Source organism: Sinocyclocheilus anshuiensis, unplaced genomic scaffold (assembly GCF_001515605.1).
Source record: "Sinocyclocheilus anshuiensis isolate Anshui unplaced genomic scaffold, SAMN03320099.WGS_v1.1 scaffold1203, whole genome shotgun sequence".
In the NCBI taxonomy this organism is placed as follows: Eukaryota; Metazoa; Chordata; class Actinopteri; order Cypriniformes; family Cyprinidae; genus Sinocyclocheilus; species Sinocyclocheilus anshuiensis.
Window position 1 is genome coordinate 1092370 of NW_015539980.1, and position 18325 is coordinate 1110694.

Genomic DNA, 18325 nt, shown 5'->3' on the forward strand with positions numbered 1-18325 from the left:
TGCGTATACTATTCTGTGTTATTGTTAAGCCCCACGAAAGGCACAAAAACATTATAAAGCACCATAAAGTTTTCGGCACTATATTCCAAGCGTACTGAAGCCGTTCCATAGTTTAAAGTGAGGTACAGGTGAATATTTAAGTCGTTAAATTCAAGTTCACGTAAACTTTCACGTAAACTTTCTTGTTCTGTCCTATCTATCATGTTGCTGCCTCCATTACTGTGCTATACATTTAAAAGAAATGTCTTTTAATTTTATAGTATCTATTTATATATAAATATTTACTTGTTTTTCATGAATGTATTTTACAACAATACAAAGAGCAATGTAACATTTTACCAGATTTAGTCCTACACTTATTCACTTTTATTTTTTCCCCACTAAATGTTATTTCACTAAATGTTTAGATTTTATAAAATCATTGTGCACTGATTTTTCTAGAATACCTTTTGTTGCTGAATTATCCACTAACCTAGTTTATAATAGTATTTTTGTCATATAGTATAATTATATATTTTTTCCTTTGTTATTTTTCTTTAAAATGAAGTTGTCTTTGTTTAGTAGACTGTGTTTAACACAAAAAACAGTGATGATCAGGTCACCACACTGAGGTATAGAAATTCTACATTGATAAAAAAAAAAAAAACAGTGCTGGTATTGGATCGTTATCGGCCGATATGGGATCGGATCGGATGTGAAAAAAATGGTATCGGTGCATCCCTACAAAATACCCCAAAGATCATTTATTATATCATTTTGAAAATGCCTATTTTGAGTGGAAGCAGGTTCATCTTTTTCACGTTTCCTGGGTTGGTAGATGCACCGGGGACCTGATTATAGCACTTAAAACCTGGATAAGTCCGATTTTCATGATATGTCACCTTTAAAGATATGAAATGTACCTTTTTGTGTATGGTTGTATGAGTGTATTACTTTACTAATTTCACGGTTGTATTTCAAACTTAAGGTAAGCAAACAACAAACTCTGACCACCCACATGAAAGACTTAATATTCTTTCTGCGAAATATAATGACTTCTGTCACATTTGACGTTTCAGCTGACTACAGTACCAGTGAGATGCTGGTCAACATGGGCAACCTGCCACTAGACGAGTTTTACCCAGCAGTTGCCATAGTGACGCTGATGCGCATCCTGCGTGACCCGTCGCTGTCCAATCATCACACCATGGTGGTGCAGGCCGTCACCTTCATTTTCAAATCGCTCGGACTGAAATGTGTGCAGTTCCTGCCTCAAGTTATGCCCACCTTTCTCAACGTCATCAGAGTGTGTGATGCCAGCATCAGAGAGGTACGCTGCTATCACAGAAATGAGGTGGTACTTTCTTCAAAAATGATTTTAAATAGAATGTTAAAACATAAATCAGATGAAAGCCAGAGTGCACAAACATACTTGTTGATGCTTTGCCAACACATTGCAACACTTAACCTGTTTTTTTTCCATTTATGAGGTGTATTGTCTAAGTGAGAATAAATCAGTAAGGTTCGACCAGGTTTCCATAGAAGTATTCAGGTTTATTAGATGTTAGGCTGGGTCAACAGAATTATTGGCATAATGTAAATTATAAAAAAACGTTGTTTGACTTGTCCCTCCTTTAAAAGAATAAAAATAAAATAAATAAATAAAAATAAGGTTACACTAAGGCAATTACAGTGAAAGTGATTTTTTTTAGGTGAATTAGTTTTGAAGGATTTATGTGCAGAAATGTGAAGATTATAATTTCATAACTGTATTTAATTCTTCTGTTAAAACTTGTGTATTATTTGAGCTATAAAGCTGTTTAAATTAAAATCAGTTGAGCTGAACTTGAATATGAAAGTTTTGTCCTAACAAAATTAAAATCAAATGCTCAAATGATCAGATAATAAATGAAATACTTCTAGCTTCTCAAATAAATTAAATGCTTAAATGCAATTTCATTTCCTCATTTGGATAAGCATAACCCGTAACAAAAACAAATTTAAATATTTTGATGACTTGGCAAAGATTGCCATTTAAACTTATTCTTATTTAGACCAAAACTCCTCATATATCTATCTATACCTTCTATATCTATTTCAAGCCATACCTTGAGGTTGTTTTCACTTATGGCTGGGATATTTAAAAAATGGAACACACATTAAAAACACCAGTCATCATATTTAGCATACATGACTTTCGTCATGTTTATGTAAATGCTAAAACAGCAGCAACCTGGTTAATTTGTTAAAAGCAAGCTACCAAAATTCTACTAGCAATGCCTTACAACATAGTTGCATTTTTATTGGTCTTTCTCTGACTTTGTTTTCAATCTTAAAACTATTTAAAATTGTATACAAGGCATTGTCAAAACAACTACAAATGTTTATCTTGTGAAGCTTTACGATCAAATTAGTTTGATATTTCATTTTCATTATCAATTCAGTATAAACCTGTCAATAAAACTGTTAATCAGTTCTCAAATGATAAATCAAATGCTGAAATTGACATTTCAATAGATAAATCACACGATCAATCATGGGCTGGTTCTATATAACTTCTGAGGATCAATAGTTTACCCACTTGCTTTGCTGCTTCAGAAGTCAGTATCTACTGTCAAGTTTTTAAACTGCATACCATGATGCTTTCTGCAGCTAGTAATTGTTTCTTGTAATTAGTGCATTATCACTTCTAACATTCCCCCAAATCAACCACAGTCATCAAAAATAATCAAAAACATAAAGTGCAACCAGCATTGTCCAGTTTACACACAAATGGCTCTTATGAGCTGGGTTTCACAAGCTTTCTCAAAAGCATACAAGCCTGTTAGTTTTATGTGAAGTTCTATGGTTTGTAAATAATTGATATGGTAAAATTTCTCAAACTTTACATTTCATTAAACCATCATATTAGCTTTGTGTCAAGCTCCAGCAGACTCTATATAAGGAAGCAACTGTGAAGTAGTCTAAATGGAATAAGTAACTAGATTCTGCTTCATAGAGAACATTCAGGCTTAATTAAGTATGTAGTCTACATAGGAATATTGATGGTCTTCGTAACTTGGGACAAATAAATAACATTGAAAATCCATTGCACTGGCTCGGTGTCGGCACCCCGAGGGGCCCTGCTCCAGCCACTGTGGTCCCTGTGCCCCCCACCTTACAGATTCTACCGATTTAATTGATGCCTCGGGGAACATCTCATTTGAATTTAATTCAACAATTGTATTGTCTGTTTCAGCAATTGATTTGTGATTTGTTTTAAACAGTTAATCAGTTGAACACTGGATCGATAAATGAAATATCACAAACATTGTATTTAATTCTATTTCTCAAATGAGTAAATAAAATTTCATTTAACATTTGATTAATCATTTTTGCTAAAATTTTGAAATTTGTATTTATTATTTAATCATTGGATTTAATTAGAATTTTCTAAAGTTAAAGAATTTTAAATTAAATTTAAATTCTATACCTTGAGCCTACATCAAATCAAGTTTCATGTACAGCCATCTGATTTTTGTTGTTGTACCTCTCCTGCCATCTCTTTTTCTATGCATCTTTCTCTTATTTTTCATCTCTTTTTTTCTTTAGTTTCTTTTCCAGCAGATGGGCATGGTTGTGTGCTTCGTCAAGATCCACATCCGGCCATACATGGATGATATCTTCACACTGATCCGGGTGAGAGACTTATTCACACATCTTCCTGATTCTCATCTGAAACAAAGTATTAGGCCACAAAGACAAAAATGTGCACTTGATACCCTTAAAAAGGCTTGTTAAAAAAAATTTGTGTCTTCTTTTTTTGCGCTTAAAATCAGGGGATGTTAGTCCCATTGAGTGGACTAGACAAAGACTTGTTTCTTTTGTTTTAATCCCTGCTGTCACCCTGCAGCCTGAAATGGGTACCTCAAAGCCCAAATAAAACTGCTGGCAGGTCCTAGTGTCTTTAACACTTTGTCCTTTTGTGGCTCTCTTAGTACTCATCCAGTAGAGAGTACTGGCTGCTTTATGAAGGTGCTTAATTTCCACTTGCATCATCACTACTCCCAATTCAAGATTTTTTTCGCTGCTGTTCAGCACCACCTTTGAACTTGACATTGAATCCATAACTCTAAAATATTTATTAAATTATTTGTTACTATTACTTGGTAATTCATTTATTTTAATTTGTATTATTCTATTTAATGCGCATAATGTTTGCAGTGAGTAGTTGTGCAAGAAAGCATGTATAACAGAGTTTGAGTGTTTTATTTGTTTGTATAAATAGTATTCTATCATTAAAAATACAAAAAACATTTTTCAGTATAAAAAATTGGATTGCATCTTGGTCATGTTGGGAACAGTGCGATATACTGTGTTTTCTCTTCTGCAGGAATACTGGACTCCAAATAACCCCATGCAGAACACCATTATTTTGCTGATCGAGCAGATTGTGGTGGCTCTAGGCGGAGAATTCAAACTCTATCTGCCACAGCTCATCCCACATATGCTACGAGTCTTCATGCACGATAACAGCCCTGGACGTAGCGTCACTATCAAGGTATACGCACGCTCGGATATGAGTGTTAAAGTAGCACTTCTAACTAGGATTGCTAAAAAATCAGACTCGCTGCAGACCGGTCAAATGCAACAGTCAGCATGAACCACCAACAATTTAAAAATCATGAGGTAGTCTGACAGAGTTGCATTCAGCTCTCCAACAACGTTGTGTCTCTCATTGTGTCGCTGGTTAGCCTCTGGTCTGCCTGTGCACGTTCATGTGTTTTGGAAGAGGCATGGCTTTGCAGGGAGGGTGGGATCATGCCTTCAAAGCTAGCTTGCTGTTGATTATGGAAGAATATTTAGGGCAATTTTCAAAAGGAATTGCAAATTGTATTTTCAGTTGCGTTTTCCACATGTGGATGCATAAATTGTGACATAATCCAAACGCAATTGCAAATATTGCATTACCGTTTTCGAAATCGCCTACCCTACCTATAACTATTTCAGTGACTGTCACTAATGAAGGTAACACTGCACAGCTTGAAAATTAATTGATATTGATTTTTGTTGTTAATGTTTTGATTGATTGACAACAAATTTAAGGTTTCACAGAGCTGTTCGCACTCACCAAAGAATTGTCCATGAAGCTGTTGCTGAAAACGAGGTACATTTAGAATAATTTTGAAACCGCATTGTGACTCCTTTAAAGAAAAAAAAAACAGTAAATCAGTTTTGGCAATTTTCTGGGACTATAACTTAAGCCCTATTCGGACGGTAATTGTTTCTCAGGGGGACGTAAGTGATTTTCACCATTTACAGGGGGTAGTTGGTGATTTTAATGCCGTCTGAATCCAGGATGTCGTTGTTTTTCTCTCACCACCCCCGTAAAAATTCCCAGCGGAATTACTACTGTTTTTTGACAAACACCAAGGTCGTGTGGTAATTTAATTGCCGTCCGACTCCACATCTCTGAGTTTACGAGAAGAAATCGATTCAAAATTCAGTGTTTAAACCCTTTTTGAGCACTCCCGAACACCTTAAGGTAAAGTTGTACTTCAGTGTAATTTGCATACATATTTATTTCTGAAATGCTGGAAAGTATTTAAAATAACAATATTTCATAACTGCTCCACCACAGCGACTGGGAGCAGAAAGAGAAGAAAAGCACGTAAACATTCGAAATGGGTCTTAATTATGGCAGCAGCAGGTATGCAATACAATTTTAAAATGTGTATTATAAACAGATATATATTGCGTATAATTATATACAACTGTATATAAGTATATATACAAGGTCTGGAAGAGCTAGAGGTCTGCACGGGCTTTAAAGTGAAGCCCGAACCCGGCCCTTACCCGAGATCGTCTGACCCGACCCGACCCGACCCGACCTGAGCGGCACAGTTAAATTTAGAGCCCAAACCCGACCTGGACCCGAAATCTTTTTTTTTTTTTCTTCCCACAACGAATAGCCAATTTAAAAAAATGCTGTATTTCACGATTGCATGCAACGGTCAGTAAGCAAATACATGTAAAGAAACAGAATCATTAAGGCTCGGCCAGTTCACAAGGCAAAAGAAAAAACACTTACCAGTTATGAAAGTTTATGAACATCAGGTGCAGTGGTCATATAAATTCTGCCGAGTTTTTCAATGGTTGTATACGACAAAACGATAATTCTTCCATCGTGCAAATTATGGTCATTTTCATCAGTTAAGACTCGTTAGCATTCGGCCTGCTTTAAATCAAACACAGAGATGCAGTGCGGTAAGATCGCATTTATTTTAATTAGACTAATTATATAATTTATTTGAATTGGCGTGCACGAGAGAGAGAGAGAGATGAAAGTTGCGTGTGTGAACCTGCGTCTGCGTGTCTCTCTCTACAAGCAATGAGGCTTAGTTCCTTCAAAAACAGCGATTTTACCCCCTCATTGCAGAGAAATATAATGTTGCGAGTCAGTAGCCTGTCGAAGCTATTTTACTAATAAAAGTTACCCATGCTGTGTTGTCGTGTGCAATAATGTGTGTGCGTGCGTCTATGAAAGCAGCGTAGCCTGCATATAGTTTTAGTTTAGCTATAAACCCGAGCCCAACCCGAAGCTATTCATTAAACATTAACCCGAAAGTATTTCGGGACCCGTCGGGCTCGGGTCGGGTAGCAGACCTCTAGGAAGAGCTCACAAAATTCTGCTTTTGGCCAATCATAAAGTTTTTCCAGAGCTCAAGAGATTACACAGTGCTGTTTACAGTAATAATTTTAATCGTTTTTATAAATAAACATGCCCTAGATGGGCGTCTTTGACTGTTGCACTTCGTCTCGCTGTGAGGTGAGTCACATCTCGATCCATTCTTCTTTTCCATTCTTCAGTGGCTCTGTGTTGTATATTATTGCGCAGCATCACTCATTTTTAAAAGCAAAACTGCGTTCTGTGAGATCAGCCCCTTACATCTGTCACTCAAAAATCTAAAGCGCTTTTTTTCTAAATCGCGAGTTTACGGATATTTTGGTTCTAATGTGTGAATGGTATTTTAACGGTAGAAAGATAAAACACTGTTGCTTGTGTGAATTGCACATTTGTGTTTTTACCAGAAAAGTGAATCTGGACGTTTTACGGTAATTTACCAAATTCAGTGTGTGAAAGAATCTCATGTCTGCTGTCTGTGACACCTGTTTCACATTATTTCAATATGTGCTGAGTTCACCTTCAGGTGTCAGATGATCTCATCTCATATAAAACCTTCTTGCGTGCCTCTCTGACGACCAGCGTACCCTCCTTGAATGTACTGTTCCCTTCTGTCTGATGATCTGTATTTCAGAACTATTTTATCATATATTATTTTTTTGCATTCATAGACTAGGGAATATTCAAAAACTAAAATAATATAAAAGATAATATAGTGTTTTTCTTTTTGTTATTAGTAATAGAAAGGCAAAATCTTTTTCTTATACATTCATTCTGCACATATGAATTTATTTAATTGAAATAAGTGTGTGAATATCTAATAAATATTTAATTACAAACCTTGCAAACATTAACAAATCCAGCTGTTAAATCCTCTGAAGTTTTGCAATTTGTGTAAAAAATAAGTATAATCTATCTGTGGTGGTCCATTCATGTGAATTGGATGCATAGAGAGTTAAATTATACTATATGAGTATAGAAAATTGGTTGCCCTGGACAACAGTTTATGCACAGAATGCCTCAGAGTCAGCCAGGTATTCCCAAAAAACATGTAATAAATCAAGCTAATTTGCAGCAAATTACATATATAAATGTGTGTTCCTGGCCAGACTGTGACCTGTGAAAATCCCCCTTCACACTTCAAAAGAAAGTCTTCCCAGAGCTCCTCAATCATTAGACGGCTTCTCCGCCAGTCTTCAGCCCCTGACAGATGTGTGTAGCTACTGGCCAAACCCACAGATCCCACTCAAGTAATTCAGCCCTACATCCACATGAGTCCTCTCTCTCTGGAGAGCCCATAACCACCGTCTGCGTCACTGGGAGCACTGAGGTCACCCTGAAGGAGCTCTTAAACTGCCTGACAGTTGTTGCGGGACAGATAAGAAAACAAAAGCTCAGTCATTCACGTGAGCTGCTCTGTCTAGATTTGGACTGTTTCCAAATCTAGATGGCCACCTCGTAGCAGTATCTCTCTAAAAGGTTTTTAAACTTTTTGTCACTTTGTTTTATTGATTGCATTTGGAAAAGTATTCTTGAGTCGCAATTCATACTAATATAAAACAATGATAATTCATTTTTGCTTAAATGAAGTCTGTTTTAGTTCTGTTGAAGTAAGTTTATGTATTTATTTATATATTTATTAGGGCTGTCAGTCGATTCAAATTTTTTATCTATTTAATTACGTTTCGATTAATTCATCTAATTAATCGCAATTAATCACAAAATAAATTTGACTGTGAAAATACCCACAAAAGATTATTTAAAGATATTTTTGTGTTAAATGAGAAAGTATCAAGTAGACATTACAAATTGTAGCTTTAGAAATATTTTATTTGATTCAACAAAAACATTTATTACACGTAAACATTTAGGCTACAACGGCCTAATGGAACATGGCCTACAATGGCCTAACTAACATAAAAGAAGATAATTCGAGAAACATCTCAGTATTGTTTGTTCATACAATGGAAGTCATTGGTAAACAAAACAGCTTTGTTACCAACAGTCTTCGAAAATACCTTCCTTTACATTAAAACTCGTGATATTCGGGATAAAATCAGCACTCGTGTAATAGCCTACTGCTCTCCCTGCTCGTGTGATATCTTATGATATAAATATGAGACAGAAACTCATACAGAGGCATTTTTTGCACCAATATCTTGAATTTTAGGGCATAACTGCATTTATGGAGTTGTGGCCCTGCACCATATTTGTCAACAGTCAACTGTATGAAATGCAAGATGATGTACAGGTCTGGGGCCAGTGTTAACTGCGTTAAAAAATTTTAATCACATTTTTTTTTTTTTATAACCAATTAAGTTAACACGTTAAACGGACAACTGACTATTTATTGCATTGTAGCGTTCCAGTCACTTTACAAAATTACGTCAAAGGAGAAAATGAGCCAAGCTTGTTATGTCTTGCTTGTGTGATGTCTGCGACTGGCCCTCCACTAAACCTCACTCACTGAATTATTATTATTATTATTTATTTTATTTTTTTGTTTCTAATGCTGTCAAGCTATTCTTTTAGCTTTTGGTGTATTCCTCATTTCTAAGTTGGATAATAGCCAAAGAAATATAAGAAAAACACTTATCTAAGCTTCATTTTTGTTTAATTTTAATAATAAAATGAGGCAAAGAAGATGAGTGTTTTTATTTATTTGTGACCCTGGAGCACAAAACCAGTCTTTAGTAGCATGGATATATTTGTAGCAATAGCCAAAAATACATTGTATAGGTAAAAATTATCGATTTTTCTTTTATGCCAAAACTCATTAGGATATTAAGTAAAGATCATGTTCCATGAAGATATTTTGTAAATTTCCTACCATAAATATATCAAACTTTTTTTTTTTTGTAATATGCATTGCTAAGGACTTCATTTTGAAAAGCTTTAAAGGCGATTTTCTCAGTATTTTGATTTTTTTGCACCCTCAGATTCCAGATTTTCAAATAGTTATAATATTAATATAATATTGTCCAATCCTAACAAACCATACATTAATGGAAAGCTTATTTATTCGGCTTTCAGATGATGTATAAATCTCAGTTTTGAAAAATTGACCCTTATGACTGGTTTTGTGGTCCATGGTCACATTTATGATTAATGTGTTCATTGCTACAGTATGTGCATGACTCTTCGAAAATGTGATATTTTTTCAATAACCGTTTTTTTTTATTTTTTATAAATTGTCTATAATGTATATGGGTCACTGTGTGCCAAGTGCTAAGCTGTAGCTCCGATTCATTTAACAGGCTTTGGCAGAGATGCACTGTTTTTCTTGATGCACCAGTTTCACAGTTTTCAGGCAAACTTCTTCCTTATGTCTCCTAGCTGCTCATGGCCATCCAGCTGTTTGGAGCTAACCTGGATGACTACCTCCACCTACTGCTGCCACCCATAGTGAAACTGTTTGATGCCCCTGATGTCCCCCTGCAGGCCCGCAAGTCAGTATGAAAATCTTCTGCTCTCATCAAGCTCCATAAGAAATACATTTCCTTTAAAACAAGTGTTATTCAAACCAGTAAAGTAGTGAATGTAAACATTAACTGTGTATAGCTGAAATACTTGCATGATAGGTGGATGACAGTTTTTATTTTAATACTCTATACTTCTTATAAAAGAGTATCTTTGATTATATAGCTTTCTCCTGAAGTCAACATGAATCACCACTCGCAACCTATTTTATTGCTGTAATATGACATGTTTGCAAGTAAAACGGAATATATTAATTCAGAAAGAGCTTGATTTTATTTCTTAAGGAATTGATTGGATGGTAAAAAAAATCGCTGTTCCTTATCAGAATGGAGCCACACCTGAATGAAACAGCTTTCTGTAATAAAGTCTAAATATTTATAGTGCTGTGAAAATGTATTTGACCCTATCCGAAATTTCTTCTGTTTTTGTGTATATTTCATATTAAATAGCTTTAGATCTTAATAATGAAATACAACATTTACATTTAGTCATTTAGCAGACGCTTTTATCCAAATTCTAGACAATGGAAGCAATCTAAATCAACAAAAGAGCAATGATATGCAAGTGCTATACCAAGTCTCAGTTAGCTTAATGCAGTACACGTAGCAAGTTTTTTTTAAATTTTTATTATATAATAAAAAGAAAACAGATAGAATAGAAAAAGATTAGAGCGTGAAAATGTATTTGACCCTATCCGAATACCTGTTTTTGTGTATATTTCATATTAAATAGCTTTAGATCTTAATAATGAAATACAACATTTACATTTAGTCATTTAGCAGACGCTTTTATCCAAATTCTAGACAATGGAAGCAATCTAAATCAACAAAAGAGCAATGATATGCAAGTGCTATACCAAGTCTCAGTTAGCTTAATGCAGTACACGTAGCAAGTTTTTTTTAAATTTTTATTATATAATAAAAAGAAAACAGATAGAATAGAAAAAGATTAGAGCAAGCTAGTGTTAGAGGCCTTTTTTGCTTTTACATTCTCTTTTAGGATTTTCTGATAGAGAGCAGAATTCATGTTTCCCTCAATTATTGCACGTTACCCAGGCCCTAAACCAGCAAAGCATCCCCACATCAGCACACTGCCACCACCATGCTTGAGAGCAGGTATGGTATTCTTTTTTGTGGAATTCGGTGTTTGGTTTAGCCCAGATGTAATAGGACTCGTTTTCCAAAGGGCTCCCCTTTCACTTCATTAGCTCACGCAACATTCTCTCAAAATGTTTGAGGTCATCAAGGTATGTTTTGGCAAAATTCAGATGAGCCTTAATGTTCTTCTGGGTTAGCAGTGGTTTTCGCCTCACCACTCTTCCAGGGATGCCATTTTTGGCCAGTGTTTGGACAGTGACTTTTATTGATGCAAGAGAGGCATGCAGTTCTTTCCATGTTGTCCTTGGGTCTTTTGTGACTTCCTGGATGAGTCGTCGCTGTGCTCTTGGAGGAATTTTGGAAGGTCATCCACTTCTCGGAAGGTTTGCTCTGTGCCGAGTTTTTTCCAATTGGAGATAATGAACAGGGCTGGCAATAATCAGGCTTGGTGGAGTCTAGTTCAGCTGAACCACATTATGAATGCAGTTTCATAGATTTGGGAATTGGTAGCTACGGGGCAAATACGTTTTCACCAAGGTCCAGTTGGTATTAGACAACTTTTTGCTTCAGTAAATAATTATATAATTTTAAAACTGTATTTAGTTTTTTTTTTTTTTTGGTTTGTCTGTTTGTGTTTTTTGAATAATGTGAATGAACAACTGAGAAACAATGAAATCAGGAATATATATAAAAGTAAATTGGTTCAATTTTAAGTTCACGTTGACTTGAAAAGTAAGCATAGGTCAGTGGAGGTAGTGAAATTGTTTTCGCAGCAGTGGTAAGGACGGATGTGAATCAGGTAACCCCAGAATCTATGAAGACAGGATCACATTAACACAGCGGCTTTGGACAGCTGCTACTCCGTCATTACTCTCAGCAAAACCTTTTTAACAGACAAGAATCTGCGTTTGATCACTATTGTTTTACTGATAAAGTGTCGAGCGGAGTTAAAGAAAGACTTTTGAAGATTTTTGTATTGACTTTTGTATTTTGTAGTTTGCTGGCTGTACCACTGCGCAGATGTGTTTCTAGGGAAACTCAGTTTTAAAACATCAAATTACAGTTAATTTTTGAAATATATTAATATACCAAAGCCAAGTAATTATATTAGATTATCAATTAAATTTAACTCAAAGTTCTAAAATAACTTTTTCTAAGTTCTGTAAGAACTGGCCAATACTATTAGTCTGTCGCCAATACATTTTTATTCACATTTAATTGTTTTATTTTTGGTGTTTAGGGTTGCCTTGGAGACTTTAGATTGCCTGACTGAGTCTTTGGACTTCACGGATTATGCCTCAAGAATTATTCACCCCATTGTGCGAACTCTCGACGTTACTCCAGAGCTGCGGAACACATCCATGGACACACTGTCCTCACTGGTCTTTCAGCTTGGCAAAAAGGTACAAGCTTAAAGCCTAGCTTAAATCATGCAGTACTATCGGATAGTTTAGCTGTTTGGGTGGGGGATGATCTGTAATTTATTTATTTTTTCATCATTTGGAAAAAAAAACAAAAAAACTATTAAACTATTTTTTGCCATAATTTCCAAAAATTTTATGTCATGAACTTATGTTCTGAAGTAACCTCTGATGATTTCCTAGTGTCTCTCTAATGCACAAAAAAGGCTTCCAATCAGAGAGAAGGATGAGGTCATTGCTTTTACCATTCCTCCTAAAACCCTCTTAGAATTACCACTCAACATGTGGCCATCATGAGCACCAGACACAAGTTCTGATTCCTTTGATCACTGCAGGCCACAATCTTCAGTTTCCTGTGTTTAGAGGAGCAACACTTTATTTGTGTACTTACTAGTTGATTGGGTTTAGTCACATGTACACACATGTGCACGCATTCACTCCCAACTCTCAAAAGCATTTTATTATACCATATGGAATCAAAATAATCATTCCAGTAAGCTTGCTTTGCTCCTCATCTAGCGAATGTCAGAAATACTTGTACCAAGTTGATATTAAAATAAAAAGAAGTCCTGATACTAATTTGTCTACAATATTAGTACTGACTTAATTCACTACACATGTTGTATCTGACTTTTTCTTTTTGCTTTTGTTAATAAAGTTGTGTGTTTAATATCATAATAGATTTTGGCTGTGTAGTGAAAATTAGTATTCATATGTAAAAGAATATGTCTGCTTATTTCTCTTTCACAGTACCAGATCTTTATCCCTATGGTGAACAAAGTGATGTTGAAGCACCGCATCAATCACCAGCGCTACGATGTTCTCATCTGTCGAATCGTCAAGGTCAGCATCCCGCCCTCTCCACGCCTGCATGCATAATTTTTTTGTGCAAAATCATATTTTTTCCACATAGACTAGGTCCCTGATGACAATTCAGTCCTGTTCAAGTTAATCTGAAACAAACGCCTCTTGTGTTCTGGTGGAGAAGCCTGCCTCTGTTTCCTGCATTTGGCCCCCTGTGTGAACCACCACTCATTCTTTGCTAGTGAACCCAGACTTCCTGTTTCAACACATGGCCTCTTGGCATCCAAAACTAATCTTGTCTTTGTTTTTGACATGCATAACATTTCGTACTGACATAGAATTACCTGCACATAATGCTGGTGTAAAAAAAGGTCCTTGCCCCTCTTTCAAGAGGAAATGTTTTATTTAGAAATATATGTATTTTAGCCCCCTTTTTGCCAGTAAAACCTAAATAGTTGTTGCCCCATAATAAAAAAAAAAAAAATTAAAGGCACATATCTTATTTTAGATGTGCTATTGATATGCTTGAGATGTTTAATAGGTAAAATAAGTGTTGCATTAAAATGTTTGTTTGTATGTTCAATTTATTGTGTTAATTATGTTACTTATTAACTTAAGTACCAGAATATACCCCCGGTTTCACAGACTTGGCTTAAGGATAGTCCCAGATTAAAATGCATGTTTGAGCTGTCTCAACTGAAAATATCTTGCTCTGACAAATCTTTAAAAATGTCAGTTCCATTGTTCTGTCTCAAGATGCACACATGTAACGTTTTCTTCTAAGGCATTTTTATAAAAGCTGCTTAAATATCTTAATTTAACTAAGGCCTAGCCCTGGCTTAAGCTAAACCCTGTCTGTGAAACCGGGCCATAATGTTTAACTTTACCCCAGGGCAGCGCTGTTAAACTGTATTTTATGCCTTTTAACATGTTCAACCCTTTAACCCTGTTACCAAAATTATTTAAAACTTGCCAATTTTTATTTTTTTTATTTTTTATTTGGAAGCATGTTTATCAACAAACTAAAATTTGGTCCCAAAGTAGATGCTACTAGCTACTTAATTCAGGCTAAATTTGCAGTCATCTTACTAGCAACCCTCTTTTAGTAGTCTACACTAAAAGACATGTAAAGACTTTTTGTTTAAAAATTTTTTAAAAAGACTTAATATTTTAAGAGTTTGAAGCCTTATTCATGTATTCTCTCTCTGGAAAATGTTTGCATATTTTGGAGCCCTTTTTTCTGGTGCGTGCATGCTTTTTCAAGCTGAGCACAAATGTAGATTTGTTGTCTTTGCTAACCTGTGTGTGTGTGTCTCTCTCAGGGCTATACTTTGGCAGAAGAGGAAGAGGACCCTCTGATATTTCAGCATAGACAATTACGTGGTAATCAAAGTGACACTCTGGTTAGCGGCCCGGTCGAATCGGGACCAATGAAGAAACTGCACGTCAGCACAACCGCTCTTCAGAAGGTTTGTAGAATGTGTAACCTTCATAACTTCACATTCACATATTGGAGGGTTTGTGGTGAACATATGCACGTGCCAATAATAGTTTGGTATTAAAGGAATGTCCCAATCCTGATCCCAATACAGTCAGCTTCACAGTTAGAAATCGGACTATAATGTCCAGTTTAGGGTGTCTCCGTCCACAACATATTTATCCTTTTTTTCTTTTTTAAATATTGGTATTGTGTGTGGTGTATTGGTTGAATGAGCTCATTTATCACATCTTGAAATTTTGAAGTATCACACTATAGTATCACACTGTTCATAAAAATAGTTTAGACTTGCTCCAAAGTTTGTAAAAAATGAGAAACCTCTTTACACCAGGAGTCCCAATGAAGTTGAGCCCAGAATATTCCTTGATCTCCTGTTTTTCTGTTTTGTGTGATTTGAGCCATAGCTGCATCTGTCTTCACCACCACACTAGATCATCCTGTTCAGACAGAGATTATATTCACGTGTCCTGTGGACACACTGCTGAAGGCATTGTCTGTTTTCTGTGATTTGTGAAGACATCATAATGATTCACAGGTGTTGCCTGAGAGGTCTTTCCACTATCTACTTCACCATCCCCAATTATCTATTGCCCAAATATTGAACATTCACCCATGAGTGGACTCAACAGTCTAGAGTGTTTTGTTTTTTTGTCTTCCTTTTTGAAATAAAACACACAAAGGTGTCTGAATGTCAATTTTTGTTGATATACACATTTTATTAAATGATAAAAATATTCTGAAACTGAAAAGTTTTATATACAGTGGGTACGGAAAGTATTCAGACCCCTTTCAATTTTTCACTCTTTGTTATATTGCAGCCATTTGCTAAAATCATTTAAGTTAATTTTTTTTCCTCATTAATGTACACACAGCACCCCATATTGACAGAAAAACACAGAATTGTTGACATTTTTGCAGATTTATTAAAAAAGAAAAACTGAAATATCACATGGTCCTAAGTATTCAGACCCTTTGCTGTGACACTCATATATTTAACTCAGGTGCTGTCCATTTCTTCTGATCATCCTTGAGATGGTTCTACACCTTCATTTGAGTCCAGCTGTGTTTGATTATACTGATTGGACTTGATTAGGAAAGCCACACACCTGTCTATATAAGACCTTACAGCTCACAGTGCATGTCAGAGCAAATGAGAATAATGAGGTCAAAGGAACTGCCTGAAGAGCTCAGAGACAACCGTACCCACTGTATATATATATATATATATATATTTCACAAATATTTATTTTGTCTGTTTATTAGGGCCCGAGCACCGATGGTGTGGGAATCCTATTGGAATTGCTCCGTTTCTTCTTCTTCTCCAAAGTGAATCGCATTTTTGAGAGCCTAAACGTGCTCCAAAACTCATGAAACTTTGCTCACACGTCAGAAGTGGCGAAAATTTACATCTGATATGGGTTTCAAAAGTGGGTGTGGCAATATGGCTCGATAGCGCCACCTGTACACATTCAACGGAGTGCGCCTCGAGCTACGTTTTACGTACATGTACGAAAATCAGTACACACATGTAACACACCATTACCTACAAAAAAGTCTCTTGGTACAAAATCCAAAACCCAACAGGAAGTACGTTATTTTCAATTTCCTGTACGATTTTTGTGCGGTTTTTGCCATTTCCAGGCCTCGTACTTTGACGAACTTCTCCTACAGTTTGGATTGGATCATCTTCATATTTGGTGAGGGTTATCTTAAGGCCTTTGTGACTTTAAATTGCGAAGAGCTTGAGTTTTCGTCAAAGGGCGTGTCCCTGGCGGCCTGACAAAGTTTGATATTTCACCATGAAACAGGAAGTTGCTGTTACTCAGGCATGCAGTGTCCAATCTGCCCCAAAATTAACAAGTTTGATAATTGATGCAAATATTTAGTTATAATCATAGCGCCACCTGCTGGCAACAGGAAATGACTTGGTTTACACTAAGTTAAACATGCAATGTTCGATCTGCCCCAAACATCACATGTTTGGTTTGAATACTGGCCTGAGGACATCTACACATCAATATTTAGTTATAATTATAGCGCCACCTGTTGACAACAGGATATGCCATGCGTTACACTAACTCAAACATACCATGTTCAATCTGCACCAGACTTCACATGTTTGATAAAAGTCCCGGCCTGAAGACATATACATGCCAACATTCAGTTATAATCATAGTGCCACCAGCTGGCAGCAGGAAGTTTGGCACATATAAATGATTTTTACATATTCCTCCTATATTTTCCACTTTAAATGCATGTTGCCGTCCGTTTGTGGTTTTCCTAAAGCCACCGGGTGGCGGTGAACCCGGGTGCGAGGGCCCTTTCATCGCTGCTTGCAGCTTTGATTAGTCCTGCTTCTGCTGTTTGCAGGCATGGGGTGCAGCCAGGAAGGTCTCCAAAGATGACTGGCTGGAGTGGTTAAGACGTCTTAGTGTGGTCTTGCTAAAAGAATCATCTTCACCTGCCCTGCGCTCCTGCTGGTCTCTGGCACAGACGTATATACCACTCGCTAGGTAAACTTCACCTTTTCTGCCTCTGTTCCTCTGTTCAGAAGCCCATCCGTTTAACAGAGATGTGTCAGTGGTTTTGTCTGGCCAGAGGAAAACGATGGAGTCTTGGTTCCTTCGACACACTATTTCCCTGTTTATACTGTAAAACTGCTTTGGCACAATCTACATTGTAAAAAGCGCTATATAAATAATGGTGACTTGACTTGACTTGATTGCCCACATTTTCAGTAGCCTTAATTCTGGGATTATTTTCCCAATAATTTTCTCCAAAAAAAATTGTCCAGTAAAAAGTTCTAAGACATGAACCAAACTAACAAGCTCCAAATTAAACCCAAATGTTATAAACTTAGCATTTACAAACACAAAATTCGAAAAAGTCAGAAAGCCCAAAAATATTAGGCAAGGCAAGTTTATTTATATAGCACATTTCATGCACAATGGTAATTCATTTATTAGAAAATAATTTTTTTATATATAACTCATAATTAGGAACCTCGCAGGAGGACTCAATGGCCTGGTTAAAACCTGATTTACATTGAAGCCTACTTTGGCCAAGAACAGATAACTTGGACCAGTGCTAATTTCATTTACAAATAATTTTCATCAGAGACATTTTTTACAATAACTAAATAAAAACCTGTTTTAAATGACAAAAACTATGATGAATATCTGTTACCCTTTTCGTCAACGAATAGAAACAAAAAGAAAATGCTTGGGAGGGACAGTTTGGGAAAAAATCTAATCTGAATTAATCTCCTGCATGGTTAGATGAGCACATTTGTATTGTAACATACTGATCTACACGTCAGGACATAAGTTAGCATACACTTGCTGCTCGTCTCAAAAAAGGGTTAAAAAATGTCAATGTCTGG

General features: G+C 36.0%; 1 protein-coding gene across 5 annotated transcripts in view; it reads left to right on the forward strand.

Moving 5' to 3' along the window:
- The window catches only part of mtor (mechanistic target of rapamycin kinase), a 134329-nt gene that overhangs the window by 27425 nt on the left and 88579 nt on the right, over window positions 1-18325 (forward strand). For all 5 annotated transcript variants that reach the window (XM_016484357.1, XM_016484359.1, XM_016484362.1 and 2 more), the window contains 8 exons: window positions 1059-1309; window positions 3571-3657; window positions 4352-4519; window positions 9980-10092; window positions 12461-12623; window positions 13392-13484; window positions 14768-14914; window positions 17314-17456. In XM_016484357.1, the coding sequence (XP_016339843.1) occupies window positions 1059-1309; window positions 3571-3657; window positions 4352-4519; window positions 9980-10092; window positions 12461-12623; window positions 13392-13484; window positions 14768-14914; window positions 17314-17456 (1165 nt within the window). The remainder of the gene's footprint in view (window positions 1-1058; window positions 1310-3570; window positions 3658-4351; window positions 4520-9979; window positions 10093-12460; window positions 12624-13391; window positions 13485-14767; window positions 14915-17313; window positions 17457-18325) is intronic.